Raw genomic sequence first — 24,001 nt, 5'->3', positions numbered from 1 at the left:
GGAAGGGGGAAGGGGGAAGGGGGAACCAGGGAACCCCGGCCGCTGAGCTTAAGTGCCGGAGGAAGGGGGAGCTGGGCAGCTTAGGGATCCAGGTGCCTGGGATCGGGAGCTGCTGAAGAGGGTACCCCAGGGACCAAATCGTCTGGGATTGGGGGCCAGGGGATGAGGGGGCCTGGCTGATCCGGCCCGAGAACCGGGGGAGGAGAGAATTCTGTTCTGCTGCCACTGGGTGATGGGAAGAGCTGGAGAAGGGGAGGGAGGGAGGGAATGAGGGAGGGAGCAAAGGAGGGAGGGGGAGGGAAGCAGGGATGGGGGAGGGGGAGGATTTGGGGATGGGGGAAGGGGGCAAAGTCTGACTCCAGGGAAGGCAAAGGCACTGAGGGAGACTCAGAGAGAGGGGCAGACTGACGGTGACAAGAAGGGAGGGAGACCAGAGTTAGGAAGACTGAGGGGGAGGGCGAGAGGTGGGGGGGGGGGGGATGAATGAAACAGAGAGGTAAAGAGATGGAGAGAGGAAGAGATTCAAAGAGAAACAGAAAACAAGAGAAATGAGAGTATGTGTGAGGAAAAAAAGGTGAGAGAAGGAGAGAGGCAGTGGAGTGATAGGAGAGAGAGAGAGAGATGAAGAGATGGTAGAGTGACAGAGATAGGAAGGCAGCAGGCAGATGGGGAGAGATTGAGGAAGGGAGAAATGAGGAGACAGGAAGCGAGAGACATGAGAGACAGGGAAAGGGAGGGGGGGAGACAGAGACAGGAAGGGGGCTGCAGCTGCAGCTGCCTAAAGTAGGAGGGGGTCAGTTTCTTGGGTCTCCCCATGAGGAGGTGGCCAAGGTCACCAGAGGGGGGGGAATGGGGGCACAAGGCCCCCCTCCCCCATCTCCATCTTCCCCTGTAACAGCATCCCTCCCTCCCTTCCTCCACCTCCTTCTGTCCCCATGGCAACGGGATTCAGGCCTCAACCGGAAGCAGAGTGGGGGCCCTTTAAAAGGAGGACCCCCCCCTTTACCTTTCCCTCTACCCTCCCCCAGCCTCTACTCCAAACCCTCTCTTCATCCTCTTGCAATCCAGTAGCGAATGGATTGGGGGGCATCCTTCCCCAGTCAATGAAGGACCCCCAGACTTAGAGCAGGAAAGAGGGAAGAAAACAGGAGGGTGATGGAGGAAGGAGGTGTGCCGCTCTTAAAGTGACCAAGCTTTAGCTCAGTTTGCTATTATCATTCTTTACTTCAGGGGAAACAGGCCTCTCTGAAGAACCCTATGGCTGACAGGAACTCTGGGACCCCCCTCTGGCCCCTCAAGTTCCAAAACATACTGCCACCACCCCCCTCCCCGTGCTCCCCCTGAGGGAGGGTCTATTGGGAGGTGGGCGGAGCAATGGGACTTCGAAGCAGCACAGTTACAGGATGTGAGAACTAGGAAGCTTGGTGGACACTCTGTCTAGTCCTTTCCTTCTCCAGAGGAGGAAATGGGGGCAAAAGAGTAGAAGGAATGAAATCATTGCGGGGCGGGGGGGGGGGGCGGTCTGTAATCACAGAGCATCAGAAGTGGAGTGGCACCTAAAGACCAGAGTAGAGTGGTCATTAGATTTGAAGGACTTTGGAAATGATGAAGTCCAAATCTTTACTTTTTCAGAGGGGGAAACTGAGGCCCAGTCACTCAATAAACAATAAATAATATTGATTATTGTTCAGTGTGTCCAACTCTATGTGACATGGATTTTGTCCATAAGGTTTTCTTGACAAAGATGCTAGAGTGGTTTGCCATTTCCTCCTCCAGTGTGTCCCCATTTTACAGATGAGGAACTGAGGCAAACAGGGGTTAAGTGCCCAGGAACACACAGCTAGGAAAAGTGTCTGAGACTGAATTTAAACTCAGATCGTCCTCACTCCAGACCTGGTATTCTATCCATCGCACTACCTAGCTTCCCTAAACATTGATTAAGTTCTGTTATGTACCAGGAACTGGACTGAGCTTCAGGAATACAAAAAGACAGCTCCTGCTTTCAAGGAGCTTACAAGGGAGAAGTAAATCCTCCAGCTAGGAATTACCCACAGAACCCCAGTGCAAGAAGGGAGCTAGACCCACAAGTCCCTTTCTCTCATTTTGTTTTAGTTGTTATTTGTTTGGTTTTATCTTTGTGAGGTAAGAGAGCTAAGTGACTTGCCCAAAGTCACACAGCTAGGAAGTATCATGTGTCTGAGGCTGGATTTTGAACGCAGGTCCCTGGACTTCAGGGGGCTCTATCCACTTTGACACCCAGGTGGCCCCAAAATCTTATTTTATAGGTATTCCTCATCTAAGACTCAAAAGGGGGAAGGAAAAAAAAAGAAGGAGGTACAAAGCAGGTCATTGAATAAAAGAATTCCCAAGGTCAAGGAAGAAAGGAGAAATGGTCAAGTCTGACCCAAGCATTCTGCTTTTTTTTTGGAAAGCCTCCGAGAGGGGGAAGGACTTGCTCAAGGTCATTCATTTGATAAAAGGCCAAACAGAAAGGGTTAATCCAGGTCTTTGGCCCTGAGTCCACAGATGTTCCCATCAATCCAAAGCACTTTACATGTCTCCCAATCCCTTCTTTACAGAGGGGAAACTGAGGTTCAGAGAGGAGAGTCAGCATTTTCCCCAACCCCGGGAGGTAGATTCCTCCATGCCCCTCCCCCCTGCCTCAATGGAAATATCAAGTGTTTGAAATAGAGTTTATTGAAGTTTCTGTTGGTATTTACATATGATACATAGTAAGTAACAGAGCCCCCTCCCCCCTTCCCTGACCCACTTGGGCCCCCTCCCCCCAAGCCTCATTAAAAACCCGCAGCATAATGACGGGTTAACTGATGCCCTGCCCCTGCTTTCCCTCCCTCCCTCCCCCCAAAGATGCAGACTAAAAGCCCTGGCCCCCAACCACTGGGGGAACCATCTGGTTCATTGTACATTATTTTGCCTCCTCTAGGGGCTCCCACCTGCCCAAGCTGTCCCCCAGAAAGCAGACCCTTTAGGAGGGTCTGAAGTCTGGAGTTTTTGCAGGGGGGAGGGATGGAGGTGCAGAGGAGGCAGAGGTGGAAGACTCGGAGGTTTGGGGGGCCATCAGGCCCCGCTACTGCCCCTGCCTTGGGGGAGAGGAGCAAGGAGGGTGGAGACCCAGGCATCAGGGTCAGCCTATCCGCCTCCTTCTCTCCCCATCCCAGGGGGGGCTTCTGGTGTGGAAAAGAAGGAACAAAAAAAGAGACGAACAGAGACAAAAAGATTCCGAGTAACATAAGGGGGAGACAGACCTGGGGTGGGAAAGATGGGAAAGGAAATAGGGAGATGGGAGAAGATGGGGAAGGGGATAGCCCAGGAGAAAAGGTCAAGGTTAGCAACCTGATCCCTCCCAGCAGGCAGATGGAGGAAAGGAACAGAGGGGAAGAGATGCCTGGAGCTGAATGGACCCTGGGAGAAATGAGGCTCAGTTTCCCCATCTAGGTTTGAAGATAGCCCGCAGTCTTGTTCTATGAGGAGCCGCCTGACCTTGAGGATAGCCAAAAAAATTAAAGAAGGGGACAAAAGGGCAGGAGAGGAGCTGCAGGAGCAATGGAGGGGTGGGGGGTGGGGTGAAGGGAAGAGGGCCCAAGGATGAAGGGATGAGGCTGAAAAGTGCAAGGAAAGGGGAAGAGAGAGAGGAGGAGTCTGCAATACAGGAAGAACCTTGGGAAAGGAGGAGAGGGCTGGGTCCCAGGGGTCGAGGTGGGGGTGCTGAGGAGTAGGTGCTGGGTGGGGGTGGGGGTGGCACAGCCCCTCAGCAAGGTGAAGTGGAGATGTGCATGTGGTCCGGATACTTGATGGCCGGAGGGTAGTTCTGTGTCATCTGGATGGAGACGTCGCTGGAGATGTCCGAGGGGCTTCGGCCTCGACGCCAGGCCTCGGGCTGGAGGAACTGGCCCGAGTAGTCGGAGCAGTCGCTGAGCCGGGGCCGGTAGAAGGCCGGGTGGGGCCGGTACATCTCTTCCTCCGCATAGCGTTTGGTGAACAGATAGACAGACATCACGCCAGCGCCCTGTGGAGACCAGAGGGCTGTGGCAGGGTCTGGGCCCCCAGTTCCATCTCCAGGACCCAGGGGTCAGCTCTAACCCTGTCCCCTTGAGTACCCAGGGGTTCCCTCCCTTAGTTCATCCCACCAGCTCTAGCTCCATCTTATGGGGGGACGCCCCCCCCAAACCTATTGTCTCTTCCCCACATATAGCCCAATCCCCTGGGGACCCAGCCCTGGCCCTGTCCCCTTGAGCACCCAGGAGTCCCCTCCCACAGTCCATTCCTCCCCCCAGCTATAGCCCAGCCCCCCTGAGGACCCAGGGGTCTGTCCATTCCCCCCTCTCTCCCCAACTCTAGCCTGGGCTTCTGGGAGATCCAGAAGACCCTTCCCACAATCCATCCCTCCCACTCTAGCCTTATCCCCTTGACCACCCAAGGGTTCCCTCCCATAGCTCATCCTTCCCAGCTCTAATCCCATTATATGGGGGCCCAGGGAGTCCCCTCCCACAACCCATTCTTCCCCCGGCCCCAGTTTTAGCCCAGCTCCCTTGGGGATCCAAGGGCCCCCCCATTTCTCCTCCCTCCCCAACTCTAATCAGTCCTCTAGAGACCCAAGAGTCCCCTCCCACAGTCCACTTCCCCCTCCACAATTCTAGCCCCATCCTCTGAGAAACCCTCCCACAATCTAGTCCTAGCCCCCTCCAATAGCCAGGGGTCTCCTGCCACGGCTCATCTCTCCAGCTCTAATCCCATCTTATGGGGGGATCCATATAGGGGACCGACAGTCCATTTCCTCCCCCAACCATAGCCCAGTCCCCTTGGGGACTCCCCATTTCTCCTCCCTCCTCAACTCTAGCCAGTCATCTGGGGGACACAGAGTCCCCTCCCACAGTTCATTCCTTTCTCAGTTCTAGCCCCATCCCCTCAAGGACCCAGAGGTCCTCTCCCACAGGCCATTCTTCCCCCTTCCCAACTGGAACCCCATCCCCTTGGCGACCAGGACTCCCCCACTTCTCCTTCCCCAATTCTAGCCAGACCTCTGGGGATATGGGTATCTCCTCCCATCACCCATCCTCCCAGCTGCAACCTGGTCCCCATGAGCACCTAGGGGTCCCCTCCCCCTCAACTCTAACCCCATCCTCTGGGAGACCCAGGAGGCCCTTCTCACAGTTCACCCCCTGCCCCAGTCCTAGCTCCACCCCCTCCAGGCCCTCCTCTAGTCTCCTCTAACATAAGATGTACAGGTATGGGAAATGGGGGGGGGGGTCTTCCAATCCAAGAGGAATCAAACCTTCCAGCCCCAGCCTACCTCTTTAAGCAGGAAGGAGGAGGCAGCAAAGGCAAAGGACCAGCCGTAGCGGTAGTGAAAGTACTGCTCAGAGCTGCTGGGACGATTCATCACCTCATCATTAATGCTGGAGATGTAGAGGACCAGGCCTACCACGAGGGAGAGGCCTGCACAGGAGGAAGCCAGTCCAAAAGGAAGCTGATCAGAGAGGCTCCAGCCTGGATCGGGACAGCCTCAAGAAGGCAGACCTGATGGCTCCCCCCACGTCTTCAGGGACTGGGTGATAAGGATGAGAAAAGGACTATCCCTCTGAATTGCCTGGCATCAGTGAGGTATCATGGGTGCCTTAGGTCCAATAATCAGCCCCTTCATTTCACTTAAGGCACAGACTACCCCACCTCCTGGGAGTTAGGGTTCATCCTCCTGGCTCCCCAGTCAAACTCAGATTCCCCTTGGTATAGGATTCAATGCTTCTCTTTCTTCAGTTACCCCCATTCTACCCATGCAGCACTGAGTTGGGCAGGACTAGGGGGAGCTCAAAAGGGATTCATCTAATAGTTGGATTAAACAGGAGTCTTTAGACATCCCTGGTTCAGGGGTTCTAAGCTTTATATGTGTGTATCATGGACCCTTTGGACAGTCAGATAAATCCATAGAGCCTTTTCCAGAAGAACAGATTTTAAATAATTCAAGGGAAGGCTAAATTTCAGTTCAAGATTAGGAAAAATAATGTCTTTTTTTCCCCATCCAGGTTCATGGATTTCCTAAAATCTATCCATGGACCCTAGATTAAGAAATTTTGTTCTAATATCTTTTCTCTCCATGCAAGTTCCTGGATTCCCTGAAATCTATCCATGGACCCTAGATTTAAAAAAACCTTATTCTAATATCTTTTTTCCCATCCAAATTCATGGATTCCTGAAATCTATCAATGGACCCTAGATTTTTTTTTTTTTAGTTTTTGTAAGGCAATGGGGTTAAGTGGCTTGCCCAAGGCCACACAGCTAGGTCATTATTAAGTGTCTGAGGTCGGATTTGAACTCAGGTCCTCCTGACTCCAGGGCCGGTGATCTATCCACTGCACCACCTAGCCACCCCTATTGGACCCTAGATTAAGAAACTTTGTTCTAATATCTTTTTTCCCCCATCCAAATTCATGGATTCCCTGAAATCTATCCATGGACCCTAGATGTTCTAATATCTTTTTTTCCCATCCAAGTTCCTGGATTCCCTGAAATCTATCCATGGACCCTAGATTAAGAATCCCTCTCTTTGACATAGAGTCCAGGCAAAAAAAAAATGACTTCTCCTAGGTCACACAGCAAGCTTAAGATCTCAAAAACCAAGAAAGGAAAAAGGGGGAAACTGGAAGAAGCTTTGCCGTAGTCTACTCCTCTCATCTAGTCCCTCCCTCAATTTCACTGAAGTCCAGAGACGGCCTATGAATGACTCCAGGACCCACAGTCAATAACGCGGCTATTGCCGGGTCCGATCTACATTTTCCCAGAGGGGGGTCACGGAGGAGGTCCTGTGCAGGATAGAAGTTTTGATGTTGGCCTCTCTCTGGGTTCTTACAATGGAGTAGTTACATTCCAGCTCCAGCGGACCCTGGAGGAGACCCCAAGAAAGTATGTACTGGGGGCACCAAGCACTCACCTGAGAGAATGAAGAAGATGCCAGAAACGAAAGCCAGGATGGTCCTCTGCGGGCGGATGTGGCCAATATTGCTGATGACGAAGGCGGTGAAGACCAAGAAAAGGCTCACCATGGGGAAGGGGGTAGCGGTGCGGACAGTCTCTAGGGAAACAGCATGGGGAGGGGCAGGGGTGAGCCTGGCAGCCTAGAAACCAAAGCTCCGCCCTCGAGCCACAAGCCCCTCCCCCGCCCCTACACAAAGCACCCCCCCTCCCCTCACTCAGGATGTTCTCGGTGTTCTCGGTCACCAGGTTAATCTCGGGCTCAAGGAAATATTCCGAGGCCACGCAGCGACCCTTCTCCCGGCCTGTGGGCAAAGGGAGCAATCCGTCAGCCAATCACTCAGCGAATTTCATAGGCGCCTACTCTGAGCTAGGGGCTGCGGTGCACAGAGGGGGCAGAGTGGCAGCTGCTTCGAGGAAGGGCTCCTGTGGGACTGGAGAAGGAGAACGGGGGCCCCGGGGGCACCCCTGAGAGATGGGTGGGCGCCAGAGGGAACACCTTGGTAAGGGGAGACATCAAGGTCCCTGTGGGGTAAGGGGATGCCCGGGGGAAAGGGGGACGGTCTCGGCTCCCTGAGGGGCCGGAGCTGGGGGAAGGGCCACTGAAGCTGCGGAGGGGGGAGGATCCCGGCGGGGTCCCGCTACCTGCAAAGAAGCAGACCCTCCAGAGGCCGGCGTGCAGCGCCATCTTGACCTCGGTGCTCTGGTTCTGGGGCAGCACGGTGCCCTCCTCCATGTAGAGCCAGTAGTCCGTGCTGACCGCGATGCCAACCAGGAGGAGGCCGCAGGCCCCGAACACGCTGCTCAGCAAGGTCAGCGCGCGGCTGCTGCACGAGCTCATGGCGGCGGCGGCCGCGGGCGGGAGGCGCGCGGGGCCTGCGGAGAGACAGGCGGCCGGCCGGCCCGAGAGGCGGGAGCGCGGGGACGCGGGAATGGAGGGACAGCCGGCTCGCCCCCCGCGCTCCCCGCCCCAGCCGGGCCGCCTCCTAGCCCCCCCCCATGGGGGTCCCCCGCACTGGAAGTCGCCGTCTAGCTCCCAGGCTCGGACCCTCGGAGAGGCGGGCATCCTGCCCCCCCACCTCCACCCAGGGATCCGCCCCCGCCCCCCGCGCCCCCGCTGCCAGCAGATCCTGGACGGCCAGCCTTCTAGCCCTCCGGGACCCAGGCGTCCCGGCACCTCCACCCCTTACTCATTCCCGGTCTCCTGACTGACGGACCTAGGCAGCCATCCCTCCGGTGGGGACTCGCTCTAGCCACTCGCGCCCGGAAGCCTGGCCTCGGGGGTCCGCTAGAGCCCGTCCGACCGGCCCCCTCTCCCCCTCCCCCGCCCCATCTCGATTCTCCGGAGTTCCGTTCCTCTGGGAGCTGTCCCGCCTGGGACCCCGGCGCCCCCCTCTCCATCCATCCATCCGGCAGCTGGCCTCCCCTGGGGAACACCAGCGTCCCAGTCTCCCAGCCCCGCTAGGGACCCCGGGCCTGGCCGGTCTCACCTCGCTCAACGCTGGGCGGACGCTCGGGGCTCCGGGCTCCGCAGCCGCATGTCCGGCCCCGCGGCCTCCCCGGACCGGCCCCGCCGCTCCCGGCCCCCGGCGTCCCGGCCCCCGCCCCCCTGGGCTGCTTCTTCCTCCTCGGCCTCCGCTCGGCCTCCGGCTCCCGCTCCGGCTCGCTCTCGGGCCCCGGGCCCAGCCTCCTCCGGCCCTCCCTCCCTCCCTCACTCCTCGGCGGACGGAGACGGGAGCAGGGAGCCTAGGCCTCTCATTGGCTGCCGAGGAGGAGGGGAGGGAAGCAGGGAGGACGCAGTGGATGGGGATGGAGAGAGACTGAGACACTGACGGAGAGACAGACAGGGCCTGGGACAAAGAGAGCCGCGGACAGAGACAGCGGGCCGCTCCGGGGGGACCACAGCGCCTGGCGGTGGAGGACGACGCGGGAGGCTGCCAATGGCCCGAAAGCGCCAAGAGGCAGGAGCAGGGGAGGGAGGGCCGGGGAGGGAGCGACCCCCAGAACTAGGCTGGGGGGGGTGGCTTCAGAGTCCCAGAAACCGGGAGACGGGAGACGAGAAGATGGAGAGGCAGAGGCAGAGGCAGAGGCAGACACTCACGGGAGAGCAAAAAGGGGAAGGAGAGGCAGAGGCAGAGAAGCGCAGTGGGACGGAACAGAGCATCCACCAAGCGGGAGGAATGGACGGCAGGCCTGCAGGGGCCGGGGCGGGGGGGGGGGGGGCGCTGGCTGGACGGAGCCGAGGCCGGGCCGGGTCCTGCAGCCTTCACAGAGCCTGAGTGAGCCCCCCCCACCCCCCCACCCCAGCGTGATGTCAGCGGACCGTCGTGCGCTCCCCCCCCCCTTCTCTCTTAAAGGCGCAGGGTCCGAAGCTGCTCCTCACTTGGCCTGGGAAGGGGGATTCCAGAATGACCCCGAGACACCCCAGGACCCCCCCTCCTGTCGCACCCCTCCAGTGACCTAGGATGCTCCCTCAGTCCCCAGACAGTCCCCTTCATCTAGTGCCCTTAAGGAGCCAGATGCCCTATCCCCTCCGGGACTGCGGCCTCGTCATTAACGCTCCCATTCAAGGACCCAGGAGAGCCTTTCCGTAGTCCCGCTTCCTCACGCCCCCCCTTGGGGCCCCAGGCCTCTCCCTCCTCCATCTCATCCCCTCAGACACCCTGCTGTCCCTCTTTCCGCCCAGCCCTCTTGGAAAATCCGGGCGACAATCCGTTCCAGCCCACCCTGGAGGGATTCGACCTCAGCCCCTTCCGGGAGCCAGGATTCCCTTCCCCCCATGCCGGGTCCTAACAGGGCCCCCGAGTCTGGGCCAGCTGAATGGGACTAGGAGATTCAGCCAAATTTCGGCCACTCCTCCCCCCGCCCCTTCCCTCATCTCAGGACTACATTTCCCAGCAGACCCCTGCAGGTACCCCCCCCCCCCACACACAACCAAGAGCACCTAGGGCCTGGTAGGGGAGAAGGAGTAGCATAGTGAGCCGCAGTTGCTGACGGGAAATAGAGTCTGAGTGTGAAGAGGGGTTGTTGGGGAGGAGAGAGGATGAGAGCAGCGGCAATGGTTCCCAAAGAGACCCCCCAGACCCTGGGCCGCTACTTACCCGGAGCCCGAATCTTTGGTTCTCTCTCACCATCTCCCACTCTCTCTGTCATTGTCTGCGTCTCGCAAGGTGTTGGTGTCTTCCACTCTTTCACTGTTCCGGACTCAGCATGTCTCTGTCTCTCATGATCTTAGATTGACCATCTCTGAGCTTGTCTCTCCGTTTGTCCTTGTCTCAGCCACTTCCCCTCCACCTCTGTCTTACGCCTTATTCCTCTCTCCCTGTTTCCCTCTCTTTCTCTCTCCCTCTTTTCTTTCTCTCCTCTTTTCTTCCCTTCCCTTCCCTTCCCTTCCTCTCCTCTCCTCTCCTCTCCTCTCCTCTCCTCTCCTCTCCTCTCCTCTCCTCTCTTCCCTTCCCTTTTCTTTCTCCTCTCCTCTCCTCCACTCTTCTCTGCCTCTCTGTCACTCTCTCTCTCTCTCTCTCTCTCTCTCTCTCTCTCTCTCCCCCCTCCCGCTTCCTAGCATTATTTTTGGTCCACTATTTAGAGGGTAAATTTAGATTCAGGATAACCTTCTTTTGCAATACAGTCACCAAACATTTATTAAATGCCTACATAATGGGCATTTCAATGATGAGATGCACAGGAAGGCAAGACAACCCCTACCCTCAAGAAGCTTACAGTCCCATGGGATAGTTAAACAAATACTATAAAAGAGAAATCCACTCTCCACACAGCTGCTAGTGAGTTTCCTTTATAAAACAGGGATTTGGCCATGTCACACCCTAGTTCAGTAAATTCCAATGTCTTCCTTTTGCCTCTAAGGATCAAACAGAGATGACCTATATAGCACACAAAGGCCTCAAACTACCATTCCAGCTCCCTGCTTCCAAGAAAAGTTGCCTTTTCAAAGTTTCATGGATATGTTCATGTATGATCTTCTCCCATAATAATCACAACACCTTCCCTTTATTTAGTGTTTTAGGAATATTATCTTCCCCTTCTGGGGAGGAGATGCTATTACTCCATTTTTACAGGTGAGAAAGATGAAGCTTAAGTCTAAGTGACTGGTGCAAGGCCACTCATCTAGTAAATGTCTGAGACAGGATCCTACTCAGGTCTTATGGACTCCAATACTCTGACCTCCCTGAGGATAGCTGCCTCCAGCTAAAATGTATAGTCCTTGAGGGCAGGGATTGTTTAATTTTTTTTTTAATCTTTGTATTCAGAGCTTCTAGATCAAAACTAAGGAGATGCTTGTTGATTGGCTGACCAATGTGAGCCTCACCTTCCTTTGGACTGGAATAGTATCTACAGGACCTACTTTCCAGGGTTCTTTGGAGGCTCCAGGGAGAGGCTCTCAAGGGCTATGTTTCAATTATAAGAAATGCTGGGTGGGTTCTATCCCATTCTTCTCACTGTCCCAGTCTTTCCCTTTAGCTGTCTGTTTTTTCTTCAAACTACCTCTTCCTTCTATCCCTTCACAACCTAGGACCCAAGCAAACACAAGCTTAGCCAGCATCAAAACCCCAACTTTATTTCCCAGCCCTGAGGGATGCAAAAGGGGACAGATACAGGGAGCCAGACTGAGGGGGACCTCAGCGACCCAGAGAGGTGAAGCCAGGGCTCCATGAAGCTGAGACTTGAATCACAACCGGCAGCAGAAGTTTGGCAGTGATAGGGGTGGGGGAGGGGAAATTCTAGAACACTGGCTGGTGGAGAACACCGAGGGGGGGTGGGCAGGGAAGACTGGGTAGATCTGGATGCTGGGCCCAGCTGGGGCCATCTCCATCCTCCCCTGGGGTGTGGGGGCACAGCCTCCCACAGGACTTTGAATTGAAGGTAGGCTCTAGGTTCAGGAAAAGGAATCTAAGAGGAGGGTGGGTCAGGGGTGCTAGAATGGGGGTTAGGAACTAGAACATTGGTGGGGACCTATAATTAGGAAGGTAGATCAGGATGAGGAAAATTAGAATGAGGGCAGTGTATGCAGGATGCCAGTTCCAGATGGGGAATGGGAGGAACAAAAAGATCTGAAAACTACCCTAGCCCCACCCATCCAAGGAGAGGGCAAAGCAGCAGAGGGGCCCGGGGCCAGCACCATGTGCTCACAGGACAGGCACAGGGCTGGCAGCAGCCCCAGGACTAGGAAGCTCTCGGGCGTCAGGATGCACAAAGTCAGGGTTAACATAGGTGAAGCCCTGGAAATCGGCCTGATCGATACTAGCCAGGACCAGGCGGTCAGGGGGAGTCAGCGCAGGGGCTGCTCTAGTGAAGAATTTGTCGAAATTCTCACCACTGCGGCCACACTGGGGGAAGAAAAGAGGTGGAGGTTAGTAGGGTTTTAGTAGGACTGTAGTAGTCCCCTCCTCTCCCCTCAAGGTCTTTCCTCAGTACTTGAAACCAAACAAACACACACACACACACACACACACACACACACACACACACACACAGAGACCACTCTAAAACACACATATACCCACACACATTCTCTTACTCTCTGCCTCTCCTTCCCTCCCTCCTTCTCACACACTCTCTCACAGCCCCCACATGTTCTCTCTCTCACACACAACATACACACACTACTCTCAGATACACATACACACATACCCACACATATTCTCTCCTTTCTCTCTCACATACACACATGCCCACACACATTCTCCCTCTCTCTGCCTCTCCTTCCCTCCTTCTTTCTCTCACTCTCTCACACCCCCCCCACATGTTCTCTTTCTCTTTCACACACACACACATACACACCTCTCAATTATACATACACATGCACACCCACACATTCTCTCCTCTCTTTCTCACATACACACACACATTCTCTCTCTCCCTCTTTCTCCCTCCTCTCTCTCTCTCTCTCTCTCTCTCTCACACACACACACACACACACACACACACACACACACACACACAGATGGACCCAAAAGATACTGACTGGTCGTGGCCTGAAGGGAGGAGCAATCTCCAGCCTCTCCAGGCGCTCCCAGTCAATCCATCGGAAGAAGCCATGCCCCCGAATGGCCATCTCTCCATCAGGTCCAGAGCCCAGACGCTTTCCCGGGTGTTTAGTGAGGAACTAGGGAGGAAGAGGCAGAAACAAGGAAAATCCGAGCCATAGAAATGAGAGAGAGAGACATAAAACTTGAGAAAGGGGAGGGGGGAGAAAGAGAAAGAGGGTGACCAGAAAAAAAAAGTTGGACCCAAACAAAGGTGGAGCCACTGAAGAAAGGCAAAGAATGAGAGAACCACAAACAACCAGAGCAATAAATCTTGGTTCAATTCAAAACATGAAATGCCTACCCTACTGCTAGGGGAAGTGGGCACTCTACTAGGGAGTGCCCTCCAGGAATTCCCATTCTATTGTAGGGTGGCAGAAGCAAAACCAGAAAGAACCAGAGAGACAGAGACAGAGTAAGGGGAACACTGACTCTAAACAGGGAGGGAAAGACTCAGCAAAGGGGAGGAGACACGGGCACACGGAGGAAAGACAAATTGAGATCACAATGATAGAAAGAATGAGTGGAAATAATGAGACACAAAGACTAAGAAAGCCTAGGGACTCTGTTTTTTCAGTTATATATATCTGACTCTAACCCATTTGAGGGTCTCTTGGCAAAGACTCTGGAGTGGTCTGCCATTTCCTTATTCAGCTCATTTTACAGATCAGGAAACTAAAGCAAACAAGATGAAGTGACTTGCCCAAGGTCGCACAACTAAAAGTGGCTGGGCTCACATTTGAATTCAAGAGGAGTCCCACTGTGGCGCCACTTAGCGGCGAGCCCAAGCAGAAGGACGAAGGTGGAATCAGGGAGACAGAGGCCAGAAGGCCCGCGGAGCTCCGAGACTGGAGGGAGAGGGGGAGATGCAGGACAGCCCGCGGGGCTCACCCCCTTGCACACTGCTACCGCCTCCCGGGACAGCGCCTTCGGGTAGGTGACCGTCTGCTCCATGATGGCCTGAAACAGCTCTTCTTCATCCTCCCCGTCGAACGGAGGCTGCAGGTGGAGAACATAAGTCAGGGCTCTCCGGCCTCAGACAGGCGGGCCTCGTCCTCGCCATCCCTGCCTCCTCACCTGGCCGGCCAGCATCTCATAGAGCAGCACCCCGAAAGACCACCAGTCCACAGACTTTCCATACGGCTGGTAGGCGATGATCTGTCGGGGGATAGAGGGCAGGGGGGGGGGCGTTAGGAGACCCTCCTCCCTCATCATCCTCCACCCCCCCCTTCCCCCGAGGGAAGAAGGGCCACCTCAGGGGCGATGTAGTCTGGAGTGCCGCAGAAGGTTCGGGTCGTGGTCCCAGGGAAGATGTTTTCCTTGCACATGCCGAAGTCCGTGATCTTGATGTGACCCTCGGCGTCCAACATCACGTTGTCCAGCTTCAGGTCCCTGCGAGGGAGGGGTGAAGAGAGGCGGGGTGGGGTCAGGGAGTCCACAGCCAGAATAGGAAGGGCTCTGGGAAAGAGTTAAAGATGATGCTTGGCAGTGGGAGCCGGTGGGCCTAGTGGACCTCGCAGGATGTGGATGTAAAAGGGGAGGGGTGTGGAGGAGGCAGACAGGGTGGGGGGTGGAATGAAGTGGCTTGGACTCTGTGGGCGAGGGAGCCTCCCAATGGGATAATGGGTGGGATCACCCCACCTGTAGATGATGCCCTGGTTGTGAAGGAAGAAGAGGCCGATTGCAATTTCGGCCGCGTAAAACCTATGTGGGACCAAAGAGAGAATACCAGAGTAGGGTCAGAAGCTGAATTCCCTCCCTTCCTTCCTTCCCTCCCTTCCTTTCTTCCCATCCTTTCCTTCTTTTTCTTTTTACCTTCCTTCTCTTCCTTCCCTGCCTCCCTACTTTCCTTCCTCCCTTCCTTCCCTTCCTTTCCTTCCTCTTTCTTCCCTTCCTCCTTCTTTCTCTCCCTTCCTTTCCTTCCTCCCTTTACTTTTCTCCCTTCTCTCCCTTCCCTTTCTGCCTTTCCTTCTCTTTCTCCCTTCCTTCTTTCCTTCATCCCCTCCTCCCTCCTTCCCTCTTCCCTTCCTTCCCTTCCTCTTTCTCTCCCCCTTCCTTTCCTTCTTCCCTTTCCCTTTCTCCCTTCTCTTCCTTCCCTTTCTTCCTTCCCTTCCCTTTCTCCCTTCATTTCCTTCCCTTTCTCCCTTCTCTTCCTTCCCTTCCTTCTCTTCCTCCTTTCCTTCCCTTCCTCCCTTCCATCTTCCCTTCCTCTTTCTCTCCCCTTCCTTTCCTTCCTCCCTTTCCCTTTCTCCCTTCTCTTCCTTCCCTTTCTTCATTTCCTTCCCTTTCTCCCTTCCTTCTTTCCTTCATCCCCTCCTCCCTCCTTTCCTTCTTTTCCTTCCCTTTCTCCCTTCTTCCCTTCCTTTCCTTCCCTTTCTCCCTTCCTTCTTTCCTTCCCTTCCTTCCCTCCCTTCCCTTCTCCCAGCTTCTCTGGGATACTCACGCGGCATGAGGCTCCTTGAACTTGCCCAGCTGCTGAATGTGGTACATGAGGTCCCCGCCCGTCACGTACTCCATCACAAAGTACAGTCGATCCTGAGAAGGGAAAGACGAGGCACTTGGGGGTGGGGCCCCCTTCTCTGCCCTCGACCCTGGGGAATCCCTCCCCCGTAGCCTGTCCCCCAGCCCCACCCCGGGCTCCGGCTGGGTGTTCTCACGGGGGTCTGAAAAGTGGAGTGGAGCTGCGTGAGGAAGTGGGGCCGTCCGCCCAGGCCGCGGCCCCCCAGGGCTAGCACGCGCTTCTCCACTAGCGTGCAGTCCACGTCGTCGTCCTGCACGATCACGTCCTTCTTCAGGATCTTAATGGCAAAAAGCTCGTCGGAGCCCCGACGTTCGGCGAGCATCACCTGGGAGCCAGAGGGAGTCAAGCCTTCAGCCGACTGCGGCCATGGCCGCATGGCACGGCCTCTCTGAGCTTTCCTCACTCAGGCTCCTCTCCGGGACCCAGGCAGCCCCTCTCGTCCTGCCCTGGCAGCCTCCCCACTCGCAGCCCACGCCCTCGGGGACCCAAGGGCCCTCCAGCCTTTACCTTGCCAAAACTGCCCTTCCCAAGCACCATGAGGAAGGTGAAGTCGGAAATGTGGAGGCGACCAGAACCCGAGCCCGATCCGGAGCCGAAGAAGCATCGCTTGGAATCCGTGGGGCTGGGGGAGGGGGAGGGGGAGGGAGAAGGACCCAGGCGCACCCGCTGCCCAAGTGGGGAGGAAGCATGAGAATCTGGTGCCAGCAGGAGGTTCCCCCAGACCCACCCAACCCAGGCTCTCTGCAGCTGAGAGCCTGTCACCCAGACAGGGGCCCAAGAAGATAGACCTCCACAAATGCAAGCCTATACAGGCTAAGAAACCTCCCCACAGGCTGGGAGTCAGGACACTAGACTCCTCATCTGGGGCTCCCCCCAAAAATCCCTGACTTCTAATTTGTGAAATGAAACAAAGGGTTTGGAACCCACAACATGCAATGATGTCCTTGTCAGCTGTGGACCAAAGAAACCCAGAGAAAGAAAGGGAGGAAGGGAAGGAAGAAGGGAGGGAAGGAAGGAAGGAAGGAAGGAAGGGGGGAGGGAGGGAGGGAGGGAGGAAGGAAGGAAGGAAGGAAAGGGAAGGGAAGGGAAGGAAGGGAGGGAGGGAGGGAGGGAAGGAGGGGAGATAAGGAAAGGAGAAGGGGAAGATGGAAAGAAAGAAGGAAGGGAGGGAGGGGAGGAAGGAAGGGAAGAAAGGAAAGGAAGGAGGAAGGGAGAGCAGGAAGTCACATTAAAAAGGCAGAGAAGGCTCCATTCAGAATGACAGAGACATAAAGCAGACCCATGGAAGTGTTAAGGACAGAATCTCAGCGGGACAAATGGATGTAGACCTGGAGAAAGGGAAGAAGCCCCCAGGTTCTTGGGGTCACATAGAGACCCCCCCCCCAGCTCAGCCAGGTCTGGCTGCTCCTCACCTCATACAGCTCCAGGGGATAGTTACAGGCCTGTGGGGAAAGAGAGAAAGAGGAGCAAGCTCAGACTCAAGCTCAGCTGAAGGTTCTGGTCCCTGTAGGGTCGGGTTTGGGGACCAAAAAGGGAAAAACTAGAGGGAGCCATGAAGTGGTACAAGGGCTGTTGGACTTATAGTCCAGAACCCTCAAGAGAGAAGGGTACCTCAAACTTGTGCAGAAGCCCGCAGTTGTCAGCGTCGGCCACTGGGACATTGTAATATTCTCCCTCCTCTTGGTTCAGTAACTTGTACCTGGTACACACATCCCCCGGGGGAGGGAGGGGACCACAACATGGGGGCAAGGGGAGACAGAGACCCAAGGGATACAAGAAGAGACACCCCACCACACACACAGAGAGATCCCATGAGGAGAAGACACAGCAAAACAAACCCAAAACAGTCCAGACACGAAGGGGATGAGAACCCACAGAGAAAGGAAAAGAGTAAACCCCAAGAGCCACCTGGACCCCAGAGTCAAAGAGGGGCAAAGAGAGCTCAGAGACTGGAGTTGAGTGAGAGTGAGACACCCCCCACCATACACACAGAGAAACCCCAGGGACAATGAGATGTAAATAACCAGGGAAAGAGACACTCTCACATCCCACCCTACCCCTCAGACGGTGAGAGACAAGTGAGATCAGAAATCCAGAGAGAAAGGAAAGAGGGGGAGAAGCAGGGTACATGGATATCCCCCAAATGTGGGGAGGAGACTCCAGACACATGGACAGAGGACAGAGCATGTGGTGAGAGACCAAGGCTCCAGAGGCAGAGAAGACAGTAAGACAGAGGTGGGAGGAAAGATTCAGAGATAGACACCAGGAAAATAAGGGAAAGATCCTATTCCCCAACCAAGAGGAGACACAAGAAGAGCAGCAACAAAGACCAGAGAAACTGAAGATGATCCAACACAGGGATACAGAAACAGAAAAAGAGAAGGAGAGGAGCTAAGGGGTAACACCAGAAACACTAGGAGGGCTGAGGACAGCACAGGCTGGACCTGGCACACCACCACCCCCAGGGAGAGAACAGCCTCACCAGCCATCCACTGAGGCCTTGAGTAGCTCCGAGACCCCAAAGGACATGGCTCCCATGAAGTCATTGCGGGATGTCCGGTCCCAATCCCAGACTTCGATGCTCAGACGCCTCTCCACATCCCCTGGCTTGAGGGAGCTGAGGGAAGAAACAGGACCAACTCAGCCCAGCCACCCACACCTGTAATCGGACCCTAGCTCCTCCTCAGAGTGGGCCCCTCCCCAACTGGAATCCTCTCTCTATTCTTGCTCATAGCTCAGGCACCATCTTCGAATCTGTCAATTTTTGTCTCTGCTGACATGGCTTCCCTCTCCGTATCTCCTCTCACCATCTCTGTCCAGTTTTCTTTCTTTCTTGCTTGCTTGCTTTCTTGCCCCCCCTTCCTCTTTCTCTCTTTTTCTCTTCTCTGTCTCTCTTTCCTGTCTCTAGCTTCCTCTTCTATTCCTAATTCATATCATCTCATGAAGCTATCTAAAATTTGTTATTGTCTAGTCATGTTCAATTCTTCATGACTGAATTTAGGGGTTTTCTTGACAAAGATCCTGGAGGGAGTTGCCATTTCCTTCTCCAGTTTATTTTATAGATGAGGAAACTGAGGCAGAGTTAAGTGACTTGTCCAGGGTCACCCAGCTGGTGTCTGATGTCAGTTTTAATTACTTCACCAACTAGCTGCCTTGTCTAAAATTATCTTTTTATTCTGTAAAAGCTTACTGTATTTAGATCATTCTAGGAAGGTTTATTCTGCCTTCGGCATGACAAAAGTAAAACAGTCCCCCTCACCAAGGAGCTTACATTCTAGATCCGAGAAAACAAATACACATAAAGGTGATGGGAGAGAAGTAGTAGAAACCAGAGAGAGGAAGAAATGCCTTAAGGGAGAAGGTGGTTCTGAAGGTTAACCTTGAAAGAAGTTTAGGGACTCTTCTTTCTGGAGGTGAGGAGAGAGATGAATCTAGGCATGGGAAATGGGCCATGGAAGAGGGAGATCAGGTGTGTGTGTTGGGGGAGTGAGTCCAGGAGTCCATAATTCTAAGCCTGCATGTCCTCCTCCCCTATAGAAGGCGATTTCCCTGAGATCAGGATCTGTTCTTCGAATCCCCAGCTTCCAGAAGGATGTCTGGGACTCATCAAGCTCTTAATATATATTTGGTGTTGGATATATTCAGATCTGAACCTCAGACGGGAAGAGTGCAACTATAGATGGGGAAACTGAGGTTGAGAGGGGGCAGCATCGATCATTGCAGATCATCAAGTGGTCACACACTTGAACTGAAGCCCAGTGCAGGCCCCTGGCTCAACTATTCCTCTGACACCCCACTCCCCTTCAGGCGGCCCCCACTGCCCTGCCCTCCTCCGGAGGATCTCTCTGCTTTCTCCCAGGAGTAGAAGACTCACAACACGAAGGTCTCGTCCCACACCGGGTTTAGCGTGGCCTTCACAGTCCGGGTCTTCTGCTTGCTCACATTCTTTGGGTCCGGAATCAGCTTTAGTTTCACGTAGGGATCGGACAGGCCATTGGGGTCCATGGGGATGAGGTTACGGGCCTCGCCCACTGAGGACGGAAAGTTCCGGGAGGTCGAGTCACGCAAGCCCCAGACCCGGCTCCCATCAGAGGCCCACCAATCTCTGCCCCCATAATATCTAGAGGCTGGCACATAGCCTTCAGGTGGCCACGAGCCCACGGGTCAGGGAGCCTCACCTGTGACGTGGATCTCATCCCCAGTGGGGGCCCGAATGCGCAACTGCAGGCGCCCTCGCCGCTCTGTGTGGTCCACACCGCACAGAGAGGGTACACTTCGCACACAGCGCCGGTGCACGTTCATCTCGCAGCCTGCAGGGGGCGACAGGGAGCTCAGCAAAAACTACGACTCCCAGCATCGCTCGAAGAAGGCTGATCGAGGCCGCCAGGCATCTTGGGAGATGTAGTCCCCTGGGGGGTGCCCAAGTCCACCACCAAACCCCTTCACCCCTTCGGTTCGCTCTCCCTTCCCAGAGGCTCTGTCCCTCCAGCAGCCTCTCATTAGAGGGGTTGACCACCCCCTCCTCACGCCCACCTCCCCCAGGGTATCTGGGAGTGGTGGTCCCTGGGGATCTGCATGCTCCTGGAGGTACCCTGCCCCTGGACAGCGCCCAGCCTAGAGGACTCCACCTCGCAGCCACCCAGCCCTCGCCCCCCCACCCCCCACCGGACCACCTGGTCTCCTGCACTCACAGGCACATTTCATCCCCTGATGGACCAGCCCATACAGCAGGGAGCCACAGTGGTCGCAGAAGGTCGGGCTGCTGTAGCTGTGCAAACGAAACTTGTGCTTGTTGCGGGGGTCCTAGGGGGCAGCAAGAGGATCATGAGGGGTGCAAATACAGGCCTCGAATTCCTCACCTCTCCACCTGCCTTAGTTTCCCCAGCTGTCCCTCTTTCTTGGACTGGCCATCTCGGCATCTCTGTGAGTCTTGGTTTCCCTATCTCTGTGATTCTGTCTCCCCATATTGCCGCCTCTGGTCTCAGGTTTTCTTTGTTTATCACAAGAGGATCTGGTCTTGTGAGGAGAAGAAGTGAAGTAGATTCACCTCTCTGGAGCCAGAAAGAAGCTTCTTAGAGGTCATTGGGCTGCTAGATGATGTGGGGTTTGGAACGAGGCAGATCTGAGTTCAAATCTCACCTCAGACATGTACTATGTGTAGTGGCCCTAGGCAAGTCACTCAACCTGTCTGCCTCAGTTTCCTCAACTGCAAAATAAGCATAACCTCCCACACGTGAGATAAGATATAAAAAGTGCTCTAAAAATGCTAGCTAATTACTTTTACCAGATTTTATGGAGGAGATATTGAGGCCCAGAATCCTGGCTAAAGTCACATCTAGCAACCCAACCTCCTCCCTTTAAGGGGAGGCGGGGGTCTTCCCATATCATCCTGCTGCCTCCCTTGTCTCTCTCCGTGTATCTGTCTCCCCATCTTTCTACCTCTTCCTTTACCTGCCATCTGCCTGACTATTGTGCCTTTCATCCTAAAAATAACCATTCTCATTAAAGATTTGCAAAGCCCTATGAAGGAGGTAACCCCAGGATTTACAAAGAGGAGAACCAGGGCTCAGAGGGGCTGATTGGCATAGTCCCATATCCAAGAAGGGACAGAACCAGCACCGGAAATCAAGTATCTCCTGACTATAGTTCTATCAACAACTCTTTACATCCCATCACTTCATCTCCATGTCTTCTAGGTCTTGAGATGTGACATCTGAGATCCAAGACCAAAGATGTACCTACAGGTAGGGGAGTCGGTGACTTGAGTTGGAATCTGAGTTCAGCTCCTCACTCTGTGTCATCTTGGGTAAGTCTCTTTCCTTCTCACTTTCCATTTTATAAAATGAGGAAGTTTAACTCCATGATCCCCAAGGACCTTCCCATTTAGTTCCTACATCCTGTGATCAATCTCTGCCCACCTTGATGTCTCTCCCAATCTCTTTCTCATGGGTCATTCACCTACTCTTGACTTGTCTTGGTCTCAATAACTTTTCCAAACAAGGAAGGGAATATTCCATTGAATTCAGAATTGGGTTCAAGTCTTACTCTCCTTGGCTCAAGGTGTGATCTTGGATAGTCCCTTCCCCTCTAAAAAGCCTCAGTTTCCCAATTATCTTTGAACTCCAGTTTCATAGGAAGTGATTCCACCTTTTGAAAATTGTAAAAACTAGTGATGGGATCTCCCCTTTTCTCTGTTTTTCTTGAGTCTCTCATGGATTTCTTATCTCCTCTGTCTCCACCTCTTCCCTTCTTTTGGACTACCCGTGTCTTCCAGGATCTCTCTGGGTCTCTTCTCCACTATCGCTCACACCTATGTCTGTCTCCCTCTCTATCTCCACTTCTAATGTCCATTTCACTGCCTCTGTCTCTTTATCTTCATTTCTGTTTCTCTCCTGTCCTCCTGGAACTCCCCTGGCCCCACCTCTGCCTCCATCTCCCCTCCTCCCACTCCTCCTCCCTTCCTCCTCCATTCCCATGTATCACCACCCCCTCCCTAGATTTCCAGGCCAAGGGCAGAGAATGTGGGGCAGGAGCCACTGCTTCCAGCCCCCCTTTCCTCTCCCCTCCCGTAAAAATAGCTGGAGAAACTGGGCCAAGCACCCAGGGGGAGCTGGGGAAGGGGGGAGCAAGCCATGCCTCTGCAGAGACCCAGGCATAGGAGGCACTCACGTCTGTCTGGGGCCCCTTCCCCGCACCCGGACACTCGAAGGTCACGAATTCGTGGCATCGTCGGTGAACCACGAAGCTGCAGACTGGCAAATAAAATGATGGATAGACAGAGACCAGAGAGACAGAATGAGGAAGGCAGTCACAGAAAAGAGTAGAGCCCAAGAGAGATAAAAAGAGAGAGATCAAAATGTGGAGACAGGCTCAGGTAAAGAGACAGACAAACACAGAGATAACCAAGAATGGTCAAGACATGGAGAGGAACAGAAATGGGTGATGAGGGATAGAGAAAGACTCAGAGAATGAGAGAGAGATACAGAGAAGAGAAGATGCAGAGTAAGGAAGAAAGAAAGAAGACAAAGAGAGAACCAGAGATTGCAGAGGGATAGAGACACAGAAGACAGAGACAGAAAGAGACAGAGACATCCATTAAGACAGAGACATCCAGAGGAGGATCAAAACCAAGAGAGCCATAGATCCCCAAGAGGAGTAGATGTATCAAGAAAGGGGGGGGGGTGCAGAAGGTAGATAAAAACACAGAAGTTGATTGGGGGGATCTTACTGCCATTTCCCACCCCCTCTCTGACTCACTGTGTTCCTAGAACAGCTGTAGTCCACTTGGGCAACCGCCCCTTTCCCTTCCCAAGCCCCACCCTAAGTAAACCCTAATGAAGAGATGAGGTTTCTATGGAAACAGCAGAAGGACCAGGGGGAGCCTGTATGACCCTCTCTCCTGTTTCTGGTTCTCCCTGCCTCAGCACCTTCCTATCTTTCTGTCTCTTGTCTCTCTCTCTCTCTCTCTCTCTCTCTCTCTCTCTCTCTCTCTCTCTCTCTCTCTCTCTCTCTCTCTCTCTCTCTCTCTCTTTCTCTTTCTCTCCCCCCACCCCAGTCTTGGTGTCTCTGCCCATCTTCGTCTCTTTCTGTCGATCTCTTGGTGATTCCCTGGGTGTCTCTGTCTCTGACTCTCCCTCTCTCCCCCCACTGGCTGTTCCCATGGTAACAGATTCCCCATAGATCCTTCCCCACCTGGAGCTGCGGGGGCCCCCACACTCCTCCTTCCTCCTCCCAGGCCTGGCCCCATGCTAGTCCCCACCAGCTCAGACTTCTGCTCCGCACGAACACGTGGGCCCCTCCCCCGAGACACGCGAAACCCTCTGCTCTCCAGAGACCCCGGCCTCCGCAGCCCCAAGTCTTACCTTGACACTGAAGGCCCTGTTTGCCGATCCCCCTGAAATGAGCCAGACCCTCAGGTCAGTGGGCTACAGGGGAGGGGAACAGAGGGAGGGAAGGGACATAGGAGCCCCCGCCTCCAGTATTCCCCCTGGCACCCCCCGCACCGCTTCTTCCCCTCAGCTGCAGTCCCTCCAGGACCCCCCGGCAGCCTCCTCCCCCTGGGGTCCCGGAGCCCCCTCCCCCAGCCCCGCCCCCTAGGGCCCGGCGCTCTGCCTCCCTCACCAGATGAAGTCGGTGCAGTGGCTACAGAAGGTAGGCTGCTTGAAAAACCGGGCGGTGAACTTGTGGCTCTTCACCTCATGTACCACCTTCTGGCGCAGTGCCCCCTTCCTGCAAAACAGGGGCCGGGGGCCGCCCTCCGCCTCCCCACCTCCCGGGCCCAACCCGGCCATGGTCCCACGCTTTCCCTCCCAGGGAAACTGGGGAAGAGACTCAGGCCTGGGAGAGGTGGGGAGGGTGGGGAAGGCAGGAACAGGCAAGGGCGGGGAAGGGAGGGGGAGAGATGGGGTGGGGGAGAAAAAATCTAGGAGAGATCAGAAGAGATGAAAAG

The 24,001-nt window shown here is 54.8% G+C and overlaps 2 protein-coding genes and 1 long non-coding RNA gene across 3 annotated transcripts; 1 reads left to right on the top strand and 2 right to left on the bottom strand.

Moving 5' to 3' along the window:
* Positions 1-3,688: 3,688 nt before the first annotated feature.
* On the bottom strand, positions 3,689-7,828 carry CACNG7 (calcium voltage-gated channel auxiliary subunit gamma 7). The gene is made up of 5 exons (XM_074219838.1): positions 7,633-7,828; positions 7,206-7,292; positions 6,947-7,087; positions 5,312-5,457; positions 3,689-4,027 (listed from the first exon to the last, which is right to left on the bottom strand). The coding sequence occupies exons 1-5, from the start codon at positions 7,826-7,828 to the stop codon at positions 3,770-3,772; spliced, it is 828 nt and encodes a 275-aa protein (XP_074075939.1). The 3' UTR covers positions 3,689-3,769.
* On the top strand, positions 7,199-14,478 carry LOC141509945 (uncharacterized). The gene is made up of 3 exons (XR_012474733.1): positions 7,199-7,490; positions 7,706-7,799; positions 13,698-14,478. It is a non-coding gene; the product is annotated as an uncharacterized LOC141509945 (long non-coding RNA).
* Positions 11,404-23,881, bottom strand: PRKCG (protein kinase C gamma). The gene is made up of 18 exons (XM_074219839.1): positions 23,674-23,881; positions 23,415-23,446; positions 22,222-22,304; positions 20,244-20,355; positions 19,731-19,862; positions 19,427-19,583; positions 18,035-18,169; positions 17,164-17,251; positions 16,965-16,994; positions 16,060-16,218; positions 15,689-15,877; positions 15,475-15,566; positions 14,673-14,735; positions 14,285-14,423; positions 14,109-14,189; positions 13,923-14,030; positions 12,971-13,111; positions 11,404-12,332 (listed from the first exon to the last, which is right to left on the bottom strand). Exons 1-18 carry the CDS (start codon positions 23,841-23,843, stop codon positions 12,132-12,134), a joined length of 2,112 nt encoding a protein of 703 aa, XP_074075940.1. The 5' UTR covers positions 23,844-23,881; the 3' UTR covers positions 11,404-12,131.
* Between the last annotated feature and the right edge of the window lie 120 nt (positions 23,882-24,001).

This window comes from Macrotis lagotis, chromosome 1, assembly GCF_037893015.1.
Source record: "Macrotis lagotis isolate mMagLag1 chromosome 1, bilby.v1.9.chrom.fasta, whole genome shotgun sequence".
Taxonomy (NCBI): domain Eukaryota; kingdom Metazoa; phylum Chordata; class Mammalia; order Peramelemorphia; family Peramelidae; genus Macrotis; species Macrotis lagotis.
Note: the sequence above shows the minus strand (reverse complement) of the source record. Positions and strands in the feature narration are given on the sequence as shown.